Source organism: Neophocaena asiaeorientalis, unplaced genomic scaffold (genome assembly GCF_003031525.2).
Source record: "Neophocaena asiaeorientalis asiaeorientalis breed wild unplaced genomic scaffold, Neophocaena_asiaeorientalis_V1.1 scaffold138, whole genome shotgun sequence".
NCBI lineage: Eukaryota > Metazoa > Chordata > Mammalia > Artiodactyla > Phocoenidae > Neophocaena > Neophocaena asiaeorientalis.
This window is the reverse complement of record NW_020172632.1, coordinates 6,599,176-6,621,468: the sequence shown is the minus strand read 5'-3', so window position 1 is coordinate 6,621,468 and position 22,293 is coordinate 6,599,176. Positions and strand designations below refer to the sequence as shown.

The 22,293-nt window shown below is 50.4% G+C and overlaps 1 protein-coding gene across 1 annotated transcript; it reads left to right on the top strand.

Annotated features, from left to right (window-relative positions):
* Positions 1–2,386: 2,386 nt before the first annotated feature.
* CDCP2 (CUB domain containing protein 2) lies at positions 2,387–21,784 on the top strand. The gene is made up of 6 exons (XM_024739227.1): positions 2,387–2,465; positions 10,118–10,465; positions 13,337–13,672; positions 14,690–15,043; positions 18,470–18,648; positions 21,458–21,784. Exons 1-6 carry the CDS (start codon positions 2,387–2,389, stop codon positions 21,782–21,784), a joined length of 1,623 nt encoding a protein of 540 aa, XP_024594995.1.
* The last annotated feature ends 509 nt before the right edge of the window (positions 21,785–22,293 follow it).

The following is a 22,293-nucleotide window of genomic DNA, read 5'->3' as shown; positions in this document are numbered from 1 at the left end:
GTCATCTGCAGGAGAGGTGGGGATGCACTGTCTCGGGGAGACTGGTGACCGCCTGGGATGGTGTCTGTGGAGAGTCACAGAGAGAGTCACCTGGGGAAACATGGAAAGGCTGGGGGGCGGAGCTGAGACCCTAGACGAGGCTGGAGACCATGAACAACGGGTACAGGTGCTGGTGCTGGCTGCATGGTGACGGGACTCTGCCCAGCAGCGCCCAGAGGTCCAGACACCCGGTGGAGAGTGTGGCCAGAGGGGCTTGTCCAGCAGATGTCATGAAGGGAGGGCAGGATGACCCTGAGCCTGGAATCTCAGCCCAAGGCGGAAGATGGGGTGAAGAATACGCGAGGCGGGGCGGGGAGAACGGCAGGGAAAGGAGACTAGCGCTTCACGGGCGTGCAGGGAGAGAGGCGTTTGTTCCAGGGGTGGGACAAACACTTCACAGATGAGGGATTCAGGGGGTAACAAGTGGATGCTGTCACAGCCCTGCCCACACCCTGTGGCCTTCACCATTCCCAAGCTTCTGCTGCGACCCCTGGACACTGGGGCATTCACAGGCAGGTTGGAAATGCCTGGGAGAGGATGGCCTCGAGCGGCCGTCACCAGGGGCAGCTGGCAGTGGTGGACAAACACGCTGCCTCCTCCTGCCTCACTGAAACACCATCTCCCAGAGGTGCCCTTGGGGGTGGAGGCTCGGTTGCCCACAGTGGTCAGCTGCTGGCTAACATATCCTGAATCGGCTCCTTCTCACTCCCCTCTCCCTGCCCCCCTCCCCTACCTGTGCTTCCGGGGATCACCTCCCGGATAAACGCCTTGTCCTCAACTCCCTGCCACAGGGTCTTCTTGTGAAGCAACTCAACCCACGACAGTGGCTCAAACCCTCTGCACTTCAGCTTCCTCCTCTGCAAGATGGAGAGTCTGATATGTGCCTCTGAAACTGGGGGGACACAAGCACAGGTCTGGGAGGCTCAGCACCATGGCCAGTACTCAGCAGGCACTGGGTTAGCGCCCTTACTCATACACACAGTAGGTGTTTAATAAAAGCTCCAGTCCCCTCAGACGGCTCAGGACACAGAACCTCTCTGTTCCTGCCAATCAGGCCCCACCGGTAAGCCCATCCCTCAGGCCTGACCATTCCCGATGCTCTTGGTTGAACACCTTCCAGGTGGCCTCCCTCCCGTGCTGGCAGCAAAGGGCTCCCTGGGGACCTCCTGACAAAAGGTTGGGCCAGAGGCAACACGTGGTCTGGAAGATGAACGTCTGAGCTCCTCAGAGGTCAATAAAAATCCTCCTATGTGCTGAGCCAGGCACTGGCTTGGGCTCCCCCTGCATTATCTCATCTAATCCTCTCCACAAACTGCAGGCAGTGCACTGCTCTCCTGTCGTGTGGGCCTCAGAGAGGCCCCCGCAGCCCAGCAGTGACAGGTAGAGCCTGGATTCAGCCCTTGTCTGTCAAGCCAGAGCCCAGACTCCTCACTGGGAGGCAGGAACATGCCATGTTCACCTCAGATGCCCTGTGCCTGGTGCAGGCTCTGCACAGAGAAGGAGCTTAGGAAATGAGCCTTGGGCCGGACTGAACCAAATAGGGCTCCTAGAGGAAATTGAAAGATCCTGTTTCCTGTCGGACACGGCACCCCTGAGGGTATTGCTGCAGCCCAGCTCCTAGCACAGGGCCTGGCACACAGTGGTGTTCAAGCCAGGTTTGTGGATCAATAAAAAGGTGAACATTTAATATCCTTGGCCAGAATTTACACTATGGCCCAGATCCATGACTGCGTTAGGAGTTATCCTATACGATTTTCCCATTCTGTTGTTCCTGCTGTATTCTTCCCTTCGCTCTCCCTCTGAGCTCATCTAAGCATGTCTGAGGGATGCTGTCCCACTCCCCCATCGGTGGGGGATAGGGAAACCTAGAGCAAGCGCTCACTGTGTGCTTTAGTGTATGTTACCACATTTCATTTCCACAATAGTCCTAGAGGCAGGGCTGAATGGTACCACTGGACAGATGACCTAGAGGAGTTGGATGACTTGTTCAAGGTCACCTGGCGAATTGGAGGCTGACGGGAGATGATCTCAGGTCTGCCTAGCCCCCAAACTCGTGCCCTTTCTCCACCACCAAATTCCCTCCCAGCCCTAAGTTGCTTCCCTTCTCCATCCAGTGTGGCCAGTGCAGACCTCCGAAGTGTCAACCTGGTGACACTAGATCCGTCACCTTAGGGTGGAGTGAAGGAAGCACCTGGGGATCAGCTTACTAATTCAAGGTGCTGATGAATTATTCACACCAACATTAACTTGGAGGCCCTTTCAGCCTCACCTCTCTTTCCCCTGCTCCAGACCCTCAGGTCCTGGCCTGCCCCGAGCTCGGCAGACCTGCGGGCCCCCCAGCAAGGAGATGCTGGCAGAGCTGGAGTTCTGTCTTCTGCTGGCAGTGACACTGCTGAGCCCAGTCCCCAGGGCCCAAGCCATGGAAGGTAGGAGCTGCTGGGGACAGGCAGGAAACCTGGAGGGGGGCAGAGGGGTGGCAGGTAGCAGCGGGGTCTCAGGAGGTTTCCATGTGGAAGGCCAGAAAGCGGAAGGCCCTTTTGGGGGCAGTTGGCCGAGTTGAAGATGTATTGCTTCTGAGATGGGGAAAGACAATATTTATCAAGTGCCAACTATGTGCTGGGTGCTTTCCACGTATGAATGCATTTAATCTTCACAACCAATTTCAAAGTGGGTATTAGTCCTCCTTTTTACAGAGGAGGAAACTGAGGAAGAGGGACGTTAAGTAACCTGTCCAAGATTACATGTTTACCAAGGACGAAGGGAATGGCTCAGAGAACGATGAAAGATTTGTTGTTGAAATGAGTCCTTATTTTCCTCCTGAGAGCCTGCTGTACTTTCCCATCGCCAGCCAAGTGAAATCAAAGTTCCTTATAAAGGCATTCAGTGCCTTCCCAGGTTTGGCTCCAATCTCTATATAACATCCAACCTCGGTTCCCAGAGTCCCTCGGGCATCCCATACTCTGGCAGAGGATCACACCCCCTCCTGGAGATGCTTCACCCTCAGGGCTTTCACCCGCTGTGCCCTCTGCCTGGAAGGTCCCTTTTGTCTTTTTCTACCTGAGAACATCTGGCTCATCCATGAAGCTCAGGTCAAACACCACCTCCTCCAGGAAGACTTCCGCATCCCTTCATCAGCCTCAGAAACTCCCTCCTTGGGGATCTTAGAACCCTCTGCTGGCACCCTGGCCCCGGGTCGCTTTGTGCCGCTCCAGCCCTCTGAGCACTGTGTGCCTGTCTGGGAAGCCAGGGCCGTCTTCAAGGGGTGTGTGTGGAGAGGGGGCTTAGCCAGCGGTTGCCAGTGCCTTGTCTTCCTGCCGGTTCAAGGGGGGCTCAGGAAGGACACATAACTTTCCAGTCACCTAGTTGGTGGCAGAGATGGCCTGGGCACCCAGGTGTCTCACCCCATGCCTGGGTGGTGGGAGAAGCTGACTGTTCCCATTTCTAGCCACTGGGGCTTCAGTGGCCTTGGGGTGACCCTGGAGTTCAGGGTGCCTGCTGGACAGGGACTCTACTTGTGCTGGGACACAGGGCCTCCTGGGCCACCAGGAGTTCTGCTCCAACCTTCTCACGGCTTTTCCCGTCCAGTGGGCAAGGCTGGGGGAAGGACAAGGACAGGCAATGAACAGGATGTCCCTCTGTCCTCTTGCCATAGAGGCATGAATCAGACATTGCTCCCGCCCTGGCCTGTCCCCAGGACCAGGCAGGGAGCCCTGATGTGAACTGGGTGTGCATCTTGTAGCCTCTGCACTGCTTTCTCTCATCCGTGTTCACAGCCGCCCAGCAAGGTCGTTATCCCCATTTCACAGATGCGTGACTGAGGCTCAGGTAGGCTAAGTGATTGTGAGTCTGAGCCTTTATTCATGCCATTTCCTCCCTCCAAATCTTCCCCAGCTCACAAAGTCTTCTTGCTCCTTCTAGCCAAACTCAAACATCAACTCCCTTGTGTCCCTCCCCCAACAGCGCTGGCCCTGGCAAGACTGCCCCCCCTCCCTCTGGACCCCAGAGCCCGTGTGGCCCCAGCACAATCACGCCACATGGCTTTGTCTCATTTGCCTAACTCCCCCCATCTTACCCCACAACTGGGAACTCCCCAGGAAGGGGCCCGTTATGAGTCAGCACAGGCCCGTACAGGGCACATGCTTGGCAAATATGTCTCTTACAGGAACTTCGGTTAAGTATATTCTCCAGGATGCTTCTGGTTGCAAGGGACAGAAACCTAATCTGGATGAGTTTAAGCAAGAAGAGAAATGCAGTGGCTGGTGCCAGGGAGGCGGGAGTATAGCTGAGTTGGGCAGCTTGGGTTCTGGGCCATTTCCTCTTTTCACATGGTTCTTGCCATTTGCTGACAAGCTCTCTCAATGGGCCCTGAGCAGGGTCCACCCAGGGCTCTCACTCCCAGCTTAGGTACCAGGGAGGAAAGGGTTCTCATCCAGGCACTCAGCAGCAGGACTCTGGTGGCACAGGCGCACCCCACAGGCCAGTCGCTGTGGCAGTGCTGGGGGCCCCAGGATTGCCCAGCTAGGATTCTGTGTCCTCCTGTGGGCCTGGGAAAGACGAGGGAGGGTTACCACATGGAGGCAAGGGAAGGGAGCAGTGTCTAAAATTGAGGGCATGTTCTTGCAAGAGGTGAAGGAATGAGGGCTGGGTGGAACAAATCAGGAGATGTCAGCTACAGCAGTAACTTCCCTTTTTGGGCCTCAGTTTTCTCATCTGTTAAATGGAGTCAATAACACCTGCGCTGCCTATTTTATGGGGATATTGTGAGGATGATATAAGATTGTTCACTGATTCATTCACTCAGCAAATATACACTGAGCACCTGCTTTGTACCAGGAGCTCTTCTAGGTGCTTGGGAGACAGCAGAGAATAAAACAGACGAGAATCCCTGCTCTCATAGAGCTTACAGTTTTGTGGAGAGAGACTTGGCAGTGAACCAAACAAATAAGGAAATAAATAGTACATTTGACAGTGATGGGTGCTATGGAGAAAATAAAGCAGAAAAGGGAGAGAAGGGGTACAGGGATGGGGAGAGGATTTCATTTGTAAATATGATGGTTGGGGAAAGCCTCACTGAGAAGGTCATTTTTTTCAACTTTTAACTATGAAAATTTTCACACACAAAGTGGAGAAAATAGTATAATAAATCCCAATGTCTCCATCAACCATCTTCAACAGTTATCAACATTCTGCCTTTCTTGGCTCTTCTATCCTACCCCTACCCCCATTTTAGGGGGGCAGATTGGAGAAACTTAAAGACAATCTCAGATATCACACTATTTCACCCATAAATATTTCAGAGTATATCTAACAGATACATAGATAGATAGATATTCCCAATATTTTTATAATGATATAATAATTCTTTAATTTTACCTAATACTCAGTTCATGTTCAATTTTCCCCATTATGGCAAAAAAAAAAAATCCCATTGCAATTTTTTTTTTCAACTCAGAATCCAGACAAGGTCCACACATTGCTTTTGGTTGATATTTGACTCAAGTCTCCCTCCCTCACTCTCTCTCTCTCTCTCTCAGTCTCTCTCTTTCTTTTTTAATCGACTTCTCCCCTGGCAACCACTTTTCTACTCTCTGTTTCTATGAGTCTGACGTTTTAAATTCCACATATAAGTGATACCATGCAGTATTCGTCTTTCTCTGTCTGGCTTATTTCACTTAGCATAATGCCCTCAAGGTCTATCTATGTTGCTGCAAATAGTAGCCTTTTTCAAGGCTGAATAATATTCCATGTCATATGTATCTCTATTCATCTGTTGATGAACACTTAGGTTGTTTCCATATCTCAGCTATTGTGAATAATTCTGCAATGAAGATGGGAATGCAGATAACTCTTTGATACCCTGTTTCCATTTCCTTTGAAATATACCCAAAGTGGAATTGCTGGATCATATGGAGTTCTATTTTTAATTTTTCGAGGAGCCTCCATATTGTTTGTCATAGAGGCTGCACCAGTTTGTATTCCAACCAACTGTGCACAAAGGTTCCTTTTTCTCCACGTCGTTGTCAACACTTGTTACTCTCTTGCCTTTTACATAATAGCCATCCTAACAGATGGGAGGTGACTTCTCACGGAGGTTTCGATTTGCATTTCCTTGATGATTAGTGACGTTGAGCACCTTCATGTACCTGTTGACCATCTGTATGCCTTCTTTGGAAAACTGCCTATTCAGTTTCTCTACTCATTTTATTTTTATTTTACATTTTTAAATTTATTTTATTTATTATTTTTGGCTGCGTTGGGTCTTCGTTGCTGCACGGTCTTTCTCTAGTTGCGGCGAGTAGGGGCTACTCTTTGTTGCAGTGCACAGGCTTCTCTTGTTGCGGGGCATGGGCTCTAGGCATGTGGGCCTCAGTAGTTGAAGCACATGGGCTCAGTAGTTGTGGCTCGCAGGCTCTAGAGCATAGGCTCAGTAGTTGTAGAGCATGGGATTAGTTGCTCTGCGGCATGTGGGATCTTCCCGCACCAGGGCTCGAACCCGTGTCCCCTGCATTGGCAGGCAGATTCTTAACCACTGTGCCACCAGAGAAGTCCTCTACTCATTTTTTTTTTTTAATGGTGAAGTGTTGAAAGCCTTCCTCTTTATATTTATTTATTTTTGGCTGTGTTGGGTCTTCTCTGGTGCACATGGGCTTTTCTCTAGTTGCGGCGAGCGGGAGCTACTCTTCGTTGAGGTGCGCGGGCTTCTCACCGCGGTGACTTCTCTTGTTGTGGAGCAGGGGCTCTAGGTGCGCAGGCTTCAGTAGTTGTGGCTTGCAGGCTCAGTAGTTGTGGCTCATGGGCTCTAGAGCACAGTCTCAGGAGTTGTGACACACCAGCTTAGTTGCTCCATGGCATGTGGGATCTTCCTGGACCAGGACTCAGAACCCGTGTCCCCTGCATTGGCAGGCAGATTCTTAACCACTGAGCCACCAGGGAAGTCGCTATTGATGGTTTCCTTTCCTGTGCAGAGCTTTTCATTCAATGTAGTCCCACTTGTTTATTTTTGCTTTTGTTGCCTTTGGTGTCAAATCCAAAAAATTATTGCCAAGACCAATGTCAAGGAGCTTACCTCCTATGTTTTCTTCTAGTTGAGTCTTTTTTAATATAACAGTTGTGTCTCCCCCCACCACCTTATTCACTGTTGAAGCACCTGGGTCATTAGAATTTCCCACATTCTGGACTTGACTGAATGTGTCCTCACGGTGTCATTTAGATTGTTCCTCTAGCTTCCATATTCACTCTAACTTGTAGACAGATCCAGAGACTCCATTAGATTAAGGTTCCTTTTTTTCCCCCCCAAGAAGATGTTACAGGTGTTTCATCAGGGCACCGATTATTCAGTGTTTCGCTTTGACCTTGAGATTGGTCAGTGAGTTCAGGGGTTGTTAGCCTGATCCAGCCATTATAAAGTTCCCTATAAAGGTAAATTTTTTGGCATTTTTTAATTATAAAAATTTTCAAACATTAGCAAAGGTGAAAGAATTTTACAGAAAATATTTACCTACTCAACCAACTAGGTTTTACCTCTCATCATTTACCTTTTTTCTCAGTGATTAGAACAGACAACGATAATGATGATTCCATTAAGGTTTGCAAAGTTATGTTTTTCTAATGTTGTTATTCTTTCTGTAGTCTTCTTTAAATAACAATTTTTCTTCATCAGCTATTTGGTTATCCTGTTATATATAGTTTGTAACAGGAAAGGCAAAGTAAATGCTTAATTCTTTCTTCATGTAGCAAGAAGAAAACGAGTTCGTGCCTGAGCAATCTCTAAAGGAAATCAATAAGTTCCTTTTTAATTTCTTTTAGTTGTATTACGAATTCATTCATTTTTATATATTTGATGGGCTTCAACCCACTGCAATAAATTTTTTTTTTGGCCACTCCCGGCGGCATGTGGGCTCTTAGTTCCCTGACCAGGGATCGAGCTTGCGCCCCCTACATTGGGAGCACAGAGTCTTAACCACAGAACCGCAGGTAAGTCCCTGCAATAAATTTTTTTGAAGCTCAAATTATACCTTCTTTAGCCAGTGGGAGCCCCTTCAAGAAGGTTTCTGTGTCTTTTGACACAATCCCAGCAGTTCCAATAGTTTCTTTACTTTCTGGTGTGACAAGATATCCCAAGTGTATTTTGTATATTTACTGCCCTAGACTATTTCTTTAAGGAGCCCTGCTTCATTTTAGTTAGACATAATGATCCTAATCTAATTTAGTTGGACATAATAATCCTAATCTAAGTCCAAGTGGTACAAATACTACAAGGATTCAGCGGCCGTGGCTCACGGACCCAGCCACTCCATGGCATGTGGGATCTTCCCGGACCGGGGCACGAACCGGTGTCCCCTGCATCGGCAGGCAGACTCTCAACCATTGCACCACCAGGGAAGCCCCGCTTTTAGGGTTTTTAATGAACAAAGCTAGGAAATTAATATTTTTAGAAATAAAAATAAATCAAATTCGTACTGATGTTTTCAATTCAAATTAAGGATCTCAAGAGTTCTGCTTAGTTTTTTAATTCTATACTTGTATCGCTCTCCTCTTACACTGCAAATCTTAGTTTCTATTGACATTAACATACCTCAAGAGTTCTGCTTAGTTTTTTAATTCTATACTTGTATTGCTCTCCTCTTACACTGCAAATCTTAGTTTCTATTGACATTAACATACCTCAAGAGTTCTGCTTAGTTTTTTAATTCTATACTTGTATTGCTCTCCTCTTACACTGCAAATCTTAGTTTCTATTGACATTAACATACTTCCTTTACTCCAATATATAAAATATCGTAAAATAACAGTATTCACTATTACCACTAATAGTAAGTTTACTGAATATAGTTTAATATTTCTTTGTGTTTCATTTTGTTCTTGGGATATATTCCACTAGGAAGGTACAGTCAAAATAGTGTATTTCAACATCGTTTGAAATCATTTTTCCCATGTGAATGTGCCTCCAACTTGACATATAGTTAAGCTTATTTGTTTTAGTTTGGCATATGGGTTACTTAAATATTTTTGATAATTTAAAAATTATATTAAAAATTACTCATGATTATAAAGTTAAAATTATCAAATAAATTGCGTTTAAAGAGGTCTAGCAGTCGCGCCTGTTTCCTCCCCTTGGCTTACATCTTCCTGTGTCACAGAACAATTTTTATTAGTTTCCTTCCATTGTTTTCAAAATATAAACAAATATGTACATATAAGAATGTAGTTTTGGGGACTTCCTTGGTGGCGCAGTGGTTAAGAATCTGCCTGCCAATGCAGGGGACACAGGTTCGAACCCTGGTCCAGGAAGATCCCACATGTCACGGACCAACTAATCCCGTGTGCCATGACTACTGAGCTCTAGAGCCCGCGAACCACAACTACTGAGACCACGTGCCGCAACTACTGAAGCCTGCGCGCCTAGAGCTCGGGTTCTGCAACAAAAGACACTGCAATGAGAAGCCCGCATACTGCAACAAAGAGTAGCCCCCGCTCGCCGCAACTAGAGAAAGCCCATGCGTGGCAACAAAGACCCAACACAGCCAAAAATATAAATAAATAATAATAATACTAAAAAAGAATGTAGTTTTAACTTTGTAGTACTCTGTGCACATTTTCACTCAGGATGGGAGCAGGTAATATTATTTTTAATTTTCGAATTCCCCAGTGCACATCTCTAGTGCCTAGCATTTGGTATTATTTTATCTAAAATTATAGTCCCACCTGACAGTTCTTGTCTCCTTTCCCTGCTTTATTTTTCTCCAGATCACTTATCACTAGTTAATATGCTCTATATTTTCCTTATTATCTTTATTGTTTGTCTTCCCCACCAGAATTTTAGTCTATTTGTTCCTGCTGTAACCCCAGCACCTAAAACAATGCTTAGCACTCAAACAGTATTTCTTGAATGAATAAAAGCACGTTTCGCAAGTATTTGAAGAATAAGTAAATGAATGAACAGCTACATGAATAAATGAATTGACTTAGGGCCATGACCTCATGCTGCCTCATCCCATCCCAAAGAACCCGCTTTGGAACTGGGCCACTACCCACGACCCCAGGGCTGACTCTGAGACATTCTTGCCTCTCACCACAGGTGTCAAATGTGGGGGTGTGCTCTCAGCACCTTCTGGAAACTTCTCCAGCCCCAACTTCCCCAGGCTCTACCCCTACAACACGGAGTGCATCTGGCTGATTGTGGTAGCTGAGGGCTCCTCCGTGCTGCTCACCTTCCACGCCTTCGACCTGGAGTACCATGACACCTGCAGCTTCGACTTCCTGGAGATCTACAACGGGGCCCCCGGGGACCAGGGCAACCTGCTGGGGAGGTTCTGCGGCCAGGTGCCCCCACCGCCCTTCGCCTCCTCCTGGAACGTCATGTCTGTGGTCTTCCACTCAGACAAGCACGTGGCCAGCCGAGGCTTTTCCGCAGGCTACCAGAAAGGCAAGGGGGACTTGGCAGTGGAGAGGGTGGCCCTGGGTGGGGATGGGGGGAGGACGGTGGGGTAAGGTGACGGGCAGGGTCTCAGCATCTTAGCTTGTAGGCTGTTCTGTAACCTGGACGCCCCTGCTCTCATAGCTCACGGGGCAAAGGCAGCCTCTGTTGGTAGTGGGTTTTTTTTCTGTTGGTAGTCTTGGTGGTTGTGTGTTCCCACCTTCATGGCAACACTCCCCACGTATCCCTCCGTTATTCCGGGAGTCCTCGGAGGGTCTCACTGTGCTCAGGAATGAGGCCTCTCGTGCTCTCCTATCCTTGTCCTTCTCACCCCACACATGGCATCAGGACACTGGAGGGGACACCGGAGGGGACACCGTGCTGCCACTGCTGCTGATCCCTCTGTGGCATCTCATGTCACGGGCACAGGATTCTCTCCCCCTCCCCATCATGTCCTCGGAGTGGAAGGTGCATGAGCGTCTGCGTGGAGCTGGTGACGCTCTCCCTCCCAAAGCCTTTCCTGAGCTCGCCTCCTATATCGTGGTCCCTAAACCCTCCCTCCCCCAGCCAGGCTTGGAGCCTACCCCTCAGGCTAGTGAGGGGAGCAGAGGCTTCACCCTCCTTGCCTTTCTTTCTCCTTGACTCATTCCTCTTTCCTCAGGCTTCTCTGCACAGACTCAGACCTCCTACCTTCTCCCAAGGCCAAAACCAAAGGCCTTCCTCACAACAGCTCAAGCAGTAGGCTCCACAGAGGCTCCTGGTGCGCAGGGTTCACCAACAGCAATCAGGGCCGGGGCAAGGGTGCACACAGTTCTTTGCCTCCAAAGCCAGATGCCAGCTCCCACTGGCTTTGGAAGCATAGTATTGTAGAATGGTAAAACACCAGAACCACAGACCGATCTAATCATAGCAGTGGAGTTTTAGATCCCTAGATTTTTAGACTCTTAGGGTATCAAAGTTATACCATGTGCAATGTTTTCCAATATTTTTTAAAACAGGAGTACCCTTATATCAAATGGAACCTTATGTTAATCCCTGATATGTAAAAGAGATAAAGGCAGCATTTTTTAAAAATAAATTTTATTTATTTATTTATGGCTGCATCAGGTCATCGTTGCTGTGCGTGGCCTTTCTCTTGTTGTGGTGAGCGGGGGCTACTCTTCTTTGCGGTACGTGGGCTTCTCATTGCTGTGGTTTCTGTTGTTGTGGAGCACAGGCTCTAGGCGCATGGGCTTCAGTAGTTGTGGCACAAGGGCTCAATAGTTGTGGTGCGACGGCTCAGTAGTTGTGGCACACGGTCTTAGTTGCTCCGTGGCATTTGGGATCTTCCCGGGTCAGGGATCAAACCCGTGTGCCCTGCATTGGCAAGCAGCTTCTTAACCACTGCGCCACCACGGAAGCCCCAAAGGCAGCATTTTTGTTGTAAGCATTTATAAGTTCGTATTTTTAACATTTACTTATTATAAGCCAATCATTGAAAGCATAAGTAAATATTGATGGCCTCCGATTAGTTAAATTATTACATATAAGATATGTGACTGTGGATGCTATCTTTCATTGAATTAAAAAATAGTTTGAATACAGAAAAAGAAGGACATTTACAGCGGATGTCTGCAAATAGATGCCCTGGGGCTACCGTGGAGCCGTGGAGCCCCAGATCACATTTTGAAAGTCTCTGCTAAGGGTATTGACAGCAGACGGGATCTCACAGACTGTCAAAACCTGCCCTCTCATTTGACAAACAATACACCTGAGACCGAAGAGGGAATGTGCCTTCCCAAGGTCACACATCTGGGAAGGGGAAACTGGGACAAGAAGTCAAGGCCTTAGCCGCCCGGCACAGTGCTCCGTTCACACAGCCATGCCATGCAGTGAGATTCTGGAGTCTCAGGAGACACAACCGAGTGTGCCCCTCCCTGCTGGTGGCCTCCGGCTAGTCCTGGCATTCATTATCACCTAGCTCCCAGTTGTACTGGCTACACTGGGCTCCAAAGGGCTTTCACCAGAAACTTATTAAACTCTGCATGCGTCTGAGCCTGTGGATCAGTCTGAACAGGTCTCATGATTTCTAATATTCCCATGAGGCTCAGAGAGGCTGAGTTACTTGCCCATGGTACAGTGCCCTCAGAAGACTGAGCTGAGAGGAGACCTGTCTTCAGACTTCAAGCCCATCTCTACTCCTTCAGCTCCTCCCTCTAAGCCTCAGTTTCCTCATCTGTTCGGGAGATTTGATAATGTTCCTGGTCTCAGGTACCTCAGCCTCTATGCTCCACTAGCCTGGTAGGAGGGGACAGTGAGACTGATAAGGTCAAGTGCACAGACTCTGAAGTTAGTCAAATCCTGCCCTCCCTGATACCAGGGGATGACCTGTCGTCAGGGTCCTGTCCTGTCCCTTGGGGCCTTGCCACTGCAATGGCTCTTGCCAATCTCCACATCTCTTTGCTTCAGGGCTTTTTCTGAAGTTTTGGCAGGTCACCTCTACCCCCAGCGGCCCTCAGCCTCGATTCTGGGGAATGCCCCCGCTCCCCCACCCTCTCTCCCTCGCTGCCCATCTGCGGTCCTCTGTCTCTCCCAGATAAACTACTTGGGCTCAAATCCTTGTCTCGGGCTCAGTCTGGGTGAAGCCCAACTCACACAAGTAAGTTATTTAACTTCTCTCTGCCTCCAGTCTCTCAGCTGTAAAACGGGGGAAACCACGGTGCGTTCCTCATGGGGTTACGGTGATGGCCTAGAAAGATGGCCTGTGCCTGTCACTTACCAAGCGCTCAGTGGATGTTGACAAGAATCCCGTGAACACCTGTGGGCGTGGCATTTCCCAAAGGAGGAGATGGGGGAGCCACAAAGAGGGAGAAAGTTTGGTTCAAGCAGGCTCCCTTGCAGATGTGTGTGGTGGCGTCCTGACGGGCCTGTCGGGGGTCCTCACCAGCCCCGAGCACCCCAACAACTACCCCAACAATGTGGAGTGCCACTGGGTGATCCGAGCCTCTGGCCTCACCACCGTCAAGCTGGTCTTCGTGGACTTCCAGGTGGAGGGCAGTGAACAGTGCACCTACGACTACGTGGCTGTGCTTGGAGGGCCCGGCCCCGCCCATGGGCACCACTACTGCGGCAGCTCCAGGCCCCCCACGCTCGTGTCGCTGGGCCACGAGCTGCAGGTTGTCTTCAAGTCTGACTTTAACATCGGGGGCCGGGGCTTCAAGGCCTACTACTTCTCAGGTAGGAGGGCCGGAGCTACACCCTGAGTGCCCTGTGTGTGCTGGGCTCCTGCCTCCCCATCATGCCTGCGGCTGGGTGGGGAGGGGTTGTACTCTTCTGCCTCTGGGCCTTACACTTCCTGCTCTTTCTCTGCCTGAAATGTTCTAGCACACCCTCTCCCGTCTGGCCGATGCCAAGGCACAAGCATGTCACCTCCTCTGGGAAGCCTCCTTGATTCACTCAGAATTATTCCCTTCCTTCAACTCCTTAGAGAAGTTTTCTCATAGCGATGATCTAACACATCACTTCTGTACCTGGTTTGCATGCTGATTTTCTCTGCTTGACTCTGAGTTCCTATGGACTTATCTTTGTACCTGCTACGTAGAGGGTATTCAATTAATGTCTGTATGAATGAATGAATGAACCCTTGGGAATTAAACTGTCTAGTGGAGGAGATAGAGAAGGAAACAGACAATGACAATGCACTGTGATCTGTGCTGAATAACAGTAATAATCATGGATGACTTCCTGGAGGAGGAGAGAACTGAGCAGTGCTTTGAAGGTGTTAGCCAGTGGCAGAAGAAAGGGAAGAGTGTTCCAAGCAGAGGGATCAGAGGCACGGAGGACAGAGAGGGTTTGTGTGCTTGTACTACTAGGAAATATTTGGTGAGGCTGGAAGGTAGGGCTGGATGAGGGGCAGGGAGAAAAAGGGCAAGGTCAGGTCATGAACCACCTTGTCTGTCAAGTCCAAGTTGGACTCAACTCCGAGGAGAGGTATTAGGCATTATTACTGAATTCCTATCAGGGTCAACACTCATGAAATGGTTTACCAATTGCAGTGACAGTCTCAGCTTTCAGCTAGTTTCAGTTTAAAGCAGGCTTTGGGATCAGTTGTCTGGTTTTCTGGCCGTGGTGCCCACAACCTGCCAGGGTGGTTTAAGGACCCTATAGCACCTACTGCCCAAGCTGTAGCTGCAGAGGGTGACAGTCTCCACCCTTCTCACCATTGCTCCTTCTGTCCTGCTCTCCCCAACCCAGGAGAATGCCAGGAGGTATACACGGCGGTGCGGGGCAACTTCTCCAGCCCACAGTACCCCAGCTCCTACCCCAACCACATCCGGTGCCACTGGACCATCCGCCTGCCTCTTGGCTACCGGGTCAAAGTGTTCTTCCTGGACCTGGAACTAGAGGGGCCCAACAGCCTGACCAAGACCTGTGACTTTGACCATCTGGCAGCCTTCGACGGGGCCAGCGAGGAGGCGCCCCTGCTGGGCAGTTGGTGTGGCCACCGCCTGCCACCACCGGTCACCTCGAGCCACAACCAGCTCCTGCTTCTGCTGCACACGGACCGTAGTACCACCCGCAGGGGCTTCTCTGTGGCCTACATTGGAGGTCAGCTGGGGTTGAGGGTATGGGTGTGCTGGTGGGGGAAGGTGAGGCCGGGGTTCCTGGTCTTTGCAGCCTCCTTCCTCCATCTCACCAACTTCTCGGTTGGCTGCACCACTGTGGACTCCCGCCCTGGGACCTCTGAGGCTATATCAGTGTGGCCCTTGCTTATTCTCACTATTACAGTGCCCTATTTTTCCAGCTTCTAAATCCACAATTCTTAATTCCTCCTTATCTGTCACCTTCCTCCATGGGCCCCTGGCCTCTCTTGTACTATGATTAATCCTCTGTATCCAGGGGTAATACACAAGATATGGTAATACTATTTATTGAAAACAATTGATATAATCATGGAGATGCTGACCAACCTTGCTTGTACAGTCATAAGTCCTGACTGACAGTGGTTTGAAAAAATGACCTTTGGTTTTCTTACATAACAAGAAGCCTAGAGCTAGGCAGCTGCTGTATCAGTTCAGGGACTCAACAGTGTCCCAGCTGATATGTCTGGGATTCTCTTGACCTCATGACCACAAGATGGCTGCCACAACTCCAGGCATCATGTCCATATTCAAGGCTGGAAGAAGGTAGGGGAGGTGCCAGCCACAAATGTTCCTTCATCAGGAAAGTAAATGCATTTTCGGAAGCCCTCAGAAGACTTCTTCTTGTTCTCATTATTTTGAACTTGGTCATATGGCCATGCCTAGCTGAAGAGCTGGCTAGGGAACTTGGCACTCAGCTTTTCCATCCTCCATAGTGCTAGTTAGATTTGCCAGCTGACAGCAGCTATCATCTATCCCCCCCTCTCATCACCCTTCCCTGGGCCACGGTCCCAGAAATGCCTGTGCTCTGGACCCATTTTGCCCTCTGCCTGACTAGGCGAGAGCCTCCTGTTGTGCAGGTGCGGAAACAGAGGTGCAGAGAGGAAACGACTTTCACTGCTGTCACACGGGCAATGGGTGGCACAGCCAAGGCTAGAACTCACACCCTTGCCTTTTGTGTGGCTAAGCAGGGCCTGGGGAGGAGGCCCAGGACTGAGCTCAGACGGACGGGGGCCACATCCAAATGCTGCCATTTACTGACCATCCAATGGTGCTCACCTGTAGGAGGAGTTGATGGATGCTCTAGACAGGTGGTCGTTAAGATGAAATGAGGTAACACAGGTCACAGTGCCTGCCTCCGAGGGCATCCTTGCTGAGTGTGGATTTCTTTCCCTTATGTGTCTCAGTCCTGGTCTGCATTCAGAAGATCTTTCCTCGGGACTTCCCTGGTGGTCCAGTAGTTAATACTCCGTGCTCCCAATGCAGAGGGCGCAGGTCTAATCCCTGGTCAGGGAACTAAAATCCTGCATGCCACACGGCACAACCAAAAAAAAAAAGTCTTTCCTCTTCTTTCTTTCTTCCTTTCTTTCTTCCTTTCTTTCTTTTTCTTTCTTTCTTTCTTTCTTTTTTTCTTTCTTTCTTTCTTTCTTTCTTTCTTTCTTTCTTTCTTTCTTTCTTTCTTTCTTTCTATTTATTTTTGGCTGCATTGGGTCTTCGTGGCTGCGCACGGGCTTTCTCTAGTTGCAGTGAGCGGGGGCTACTCTTCGTTGCGGTGCACAGACTTCTCATTGCGGTGGCCTCTCTTGTTGCAGAGCATGGGCTGTAGGCATGCGGGCTTCAGTAGTTGTGGTTCGCGGGCTCTAGAGTGCAGGCTCAGTAGTTGGGGTGCATGGGCTTAGTTGCTCCGCAGAACGTGGGATCTTCTTGGACCAGGGCTCGAACCCGTGTCCCCTGCATTGGCAGGAGGATTCTTAACCACTGTGCCACCAGGGAAGTCCTTCTTTCTCTTTCCTTACCCATGTGCAAGAGGAGTTTGGGGGCCCAGCGATGGTGAAGGAAACAGTAGAGCTGCAGCAAGCTAGTGGCAGCAAAGTGACCTGGGCAGACGCTCCCTCTGTGGGCCCCAGTCATCTCCATCCATAAACCTGGAGGAGAGCTGTCCCCCTGTTAGAGCGACCCCTTTCCCAGAGTGCACTCAGAGAGCCAGGTGCCATGGGGCTCTGCCACAGCTAGCTGGCAAGTCACTTTCTCTCTGCGGGTCTCAGTAAAATGAAAATATAAGCTGAAAGAGCTGAGAAGTCCCTTTTGCTCTGATGATCTTATTTCTGGGCCTGGGTCCTCTCCCAGCTGTGTGTGATCTTGGACATGCTCCTTCCCCATTTGGTGCCTCCAGAGACACCTCCCCGATGGCTGTGGGAGCCCAGGGTCAGACACGACACTAGTGCTGGGCCAGGCTCCAGATGTGGCCCAGGCTGCAGGCGGCCTCCCGGCTGGGGGACAGCCTCGGCATCAATCAGGAGTGACACACAGTTCAGCATCACCAAGATCATCGTGGGAGACGGTGGGTCCATAAATCTCCGACTGCCCAGACACCAGAGGCTGAAATAGGTCTGAGGCATTTCCCGGAGAGGGGTTGAGATTTCCAGGCCTCTGCCTACCAGCTCTTTCCTTTTCCTCCCGCCAGCCACCCAGCTTCCTTCCCCCTACCCTCACCCTTGCCCCAGCAAGCACTGCCTCCGTACACACACGCGTTCACACACACACAGGCTCGCACGATCCCAGACACTTAGAGTCACACAGGCCTGGCTGGGAGGGGCTTCAGGGGGCCACCACATAAGGTGGAGAGACCAGGAACTGTGGGTCTTACAGACGCAATGATTAAAATCCTGGCCTAGCCACCTTTCAGAGCTCCGGGTTCCAAAACTTTCAAATGCGTTTAGTCATGTCCACCTCAAGGCGTCATGATGAGGAGGGAGAGTGGGGCTTCCTTCACCACCTTTTCAAACTGCAGCCACTGCAACCCTTACCCACACACGTTCTGCTCTTCCCGCTCCCCGTCTTTCTTCTTTGCTTGATTTTCCTTCAGACTACTCTGACGCTTAGGTGTATCTTACGTATTTACTGCCTCCTCACTCAACTAGAATGTAAGCTCCAAGAGGGTAGGCACTTGTGGCTGGATTTTCTCTTTTCATTTCTGTATCTGGTGTTTAGAATAGCGCCTGCACCTAGTGGGCCACAGATACTTGTTAAATGATTGAATGAATTGCCTGGTATATGGCAAACATGATCAGCCAATAATAGCTTTCATTATGATTAAGAATATTCATTCATTCGGTCAGTCAGTCATTTATTCAGCATTCACTGCACCTGCCAAGCCCTGTGTTGGGCTCAGAGGGCGCTGAGAAGTAGGCAGGGGGCCTGGCCTGGAGCTCATAGTTTGATGGAGTTAAATGGAGTAGCGCGTGTAAAACGTCCTCGTAGGACTGCTTAAGAGCCATCCCCTCTCTGGGCCTCGGTTTTCCATCCACCACCCTTTGGATAGGGGCTTGGAGAGGGTGGGGGTCAGACCGCCTGCCCCCATGGCCTCCAGCTCCCCACTCCCATCCATCCTCAGTGGTCCCCATGAACGTGAGTTGCTCCCGCACGGACTTCCAGATCCTGATCTCCGCGCAGGCAGTGGCCCCTCTAGAACGGACCAAAGTCTACCTGGGCAGCCGGAGCTGTGCTGCTCAGGAAGCCGGCAGCAACTTCCGGATCCAGGCCCGCTTTGACACCTGCGGCACTGAGTCTCAGGTAGGAGCTGGGAGAGGAGGGCGGGCACGAGGGAGGGGCTCTGATCCCTGGGGAGAGGCACCTGCCAGACCTGAGAATTCAGCTTCTCTTCCTGGCTCTGCTCACCCGACCAGCCTGGATGCAGAACTCAGCCCCTCTTGATTTTACCTCAACAAACTTGCTCAGTGTAGACACAACAAAGAACTCAGGTAGGGGAGACAGAGAAGGGGTGTCCTGTTGCACAAGCTGGCGACAACCAAAAGCCCCTACTGGAGGCCCCTCCCTCAAGGTCCTGTGAACTGACTGTTCCTGGGGGCCTTCCTGCTGCGCCCCCTCCCCACTGGAGCTCCCCAGGGCCACCCGGTCCCCACCCCTCTAATGCACAGACCTGTTTGAGCGCTGCTGCCTGCTGCCCACCCCCTCCCCAGCCTTGTGATCCAAATCCATCGCTGGGCTCCGCAAAACAAAGGGGCCCCTCAAGAGACAGGATCCACCTCCCTCCAAAGGCAGCGAGGTGTACAAATGAAGTTTTTCTACTAACCTTGTATTTCGGAGGCCTAGGACCCAGGCTTGGGGCCCTCAGAGTCACCTGGTAGTGGCCCAGGAACCCTGGATGTTCGGATTCTCAGGGACAGGTTGGGAAGGGGAAAGGCGGAGAAGGCACAGTGGTCTCCATCGGGGACAACACCCCAGCCTTGGTGACGAATCTGGGGATTCGTTAGACTGTCTTGGCAGAAATCATGTGCTTTCCAGCAACCGTATTTCCCCACCACCCAACATTAACCGAATGTATGCCTCTGGCCCCTCCAGTCCACCCTCTGCTTCCCCAGCCTCCTGGCGGCCATCATCCTTTTCACCTGAGCAGAGGAGAAGTGGGAGTCAGGCTTAGCTGCCAAGATAATCTGCCCTCACCTCTACACCATGCCCTAAATCCCCTTGGGGTTTTCTCTGGGGGCCGAACCACGTTCCATAGAGTCATAAAATGATGGAGACAGAGAACCCCAGAAGCAAGGAATCATGAAATCTAGAACAAAGAACTCACAGACACTCAAGGTCTCAAAGTCACAGAACCACCAATAGAACCTGAAGCCACATAATCATAGAATCTTGGCATCAATATCATGGTAACATAAAAACTGAGAGCCTCAGACTCATGGATTCTTAGTGTAACACTTATAAGTCCTAGACGCATGAGGACCAATCTCTGCATTGAGTTGCTTTCAAAGATGCACAGTTCAAATGGCCAAAAGCCATGACAGCCTATCTGTGCATCTCTTAAGAACCACAGAGACTTGATTTCATAACTGTAACACCACATTTGTGTGGACTTTCTTTCCTCCTCAAGTCTCACTCATCAAAAACCCATGAAACTTCCCCGCACACCTGTTTTGTGTGATTTTTCCCTCCCTTCTTTATTATGTGGATTCACTTCGGCCCTTTCACTGGGTCCCCTTCCACTCCCAGGTTCTGTCTTTCTTTTTCCGATTCTGTGTCACAAAAGTCCAGGACACCGGTTCTCCTCAGAGGGTGTGGTGGTAGACAGGCTGAGGGCACAATGCAGGAGGCTCCTCTGGGGACATGGACTCAGAGCTTTTTGGAAGCCCAGAGTTGGGAGAGACCCACAAGGTCATCTGGTCCATGAAACTCCAGATCCGTGATTCCCCTTCACTGCCTTCCCCAAAAGGACCACCCAGTGTCCAACGATGGCAGCTTCCTGCAGATCACGCCCGTTTGCTCTGTTCTAGGCAGCTTTGGTTTTTAGAGAAGCCCCAGCTCAGAAGAGCCATGACTGGACAGGGGCAGTTGGGCGGCCTGAGGAGTGTAACGGCTGCTCTAGATTAAGGGTGGGTGGGGAGAGTAGCCCAGCATCACTGCAGCCCCCAATCCAGACCACACCAGACTGCCCGTCAAAATGCTGTCCCTCAGTCCCCAGCCCAAACACTCCACTGTCTCAGGTTGTCCTAAGTCCTGCCTCCTTCATCCATGGGGGTGGGGAGGGCAGCGGTGTGACAGGCTCCTCACATCACACTCCTCAATGGCTCTTCCCAACCCCAGGGTGGTGCTACTGGGCTGAACAGAACTCAACCACGGGGACACATAATTGCTGCAGACATAATTCGGCAAAACGGTTCCATAAGGAAAGTCAAGTAACACCAGGGACAGAGCATCTAACTGGGAGGCAGGAGACTCGGCTTCTGGATCTAGCTCTGGGCAAATTACTGCCTTTGCGGGGCCTCAGTAGCCACATCTGTAAATTGCCAAGGAAGGGAGATTGAACTAGATGTCCTGAAATTCCCCTTTGGTTCTACAGTCTTTGGTTTGAGTGAGGTGTGATGGCTAAGAGCACAGTTAAGAATCAGGCAGATCTGGAAGAGAATACGTTCCCTGTCAACTGTGTGCTGTGTGACCTCAGACAAGGGATTTAACCTCTGGGCCTCATTTTCCTTATCTGGCAAATGGGGATATTGATGGTACCAATAAGAGAAGGTTGTTGTGAGAATTAAATGAGGTAATGCCCTTAAAATGCAGAGCCTGGAACATGGCGAATGTCCCTGTTGTTACTGTTACTATCTTTCATAGACACCACGTCCTTCAAGCCAGAGCAAACACTGACCCATCAAATATATATTGTCTTTTCAGACACCGTCGTAGTGCCTCTTTTACAGGTGGGGACACAGGCTCTGAGTGGGAAGGGAGTCAGTAGCCAAGCTGGGACTGGAAACCAGGCTCTGGAGTTGTGCCCCCTTGGCACTCAGTGCCTACATATCCAGGGGAACAGGGTCAGCCCTGGCCCCTTCAGGTGTGAGCAAGTGCCCCTTGACCCCCACAGAGAAGAAATAACACTTCAGTGATCGTCAGCGTGCTGTACATCGACTTCTCAGCCGGTGGGCAGGAGGATATCCACGAATACGAGGTCCGCTGTGAGCCGAGGCGAAAGGAGGCCTCTGTCCACCTGCTGTCCGGCTCCCACTGGCTTGGGCCCTATGCTGCCACGGCAGAGCACCTTCAGGAGGCACCACCCAGGGACGAGGCAGAGGCACTGGAGGGCCCCGTGGCCATGGTGGCCCAGGACATCAGTGACATCATCTTCCTGGGCCTTTGCATCCTGGCTGGAGTCCTCATGGTCATTGCCATAGTGGTCCTGATGCTGCTGTAAGCAGGGAGGGTAGGGAAGTGGCATCTGGCATTCCTGGGAGGCAGCTTGGGCACCCCACAACAGGGGCAGGACCAGGCCTTGCTGACTTTATGATGACCATGGGCAAGTCACTATCCCCCTCTGAGCCTCAGTTTCCTGGGGACCTTTACTCTGCCCTGCTTATCTCACAGGGCTGGCGTGAGGCTCAGAGAAGAGGATGGATAAGAGCTGCGTAAACTATAGCATGCCATGCGTGTGTGTGCAATTGTTGTTGTTATTAATTTTGAAGATTTTCTGCTATAGAAAAGAACTCTGCTGTGTGTATTTGTCAACATAGATAGTTGTGGTCACTGGTGACAGAGTTGATAAAACTGACTTGTTCTATAACTTGTATAACTGCTTCACCAGCTCAGGATACCAATAAGACCCCTCCTAATTTTCTGACTAATTGCTCGTCTTAAGCATTCATTAGCAGGAAGCTCGGTATCCATCCAGGGGCCTCCACTCTCCTGAACTGATCCAGGAACCCT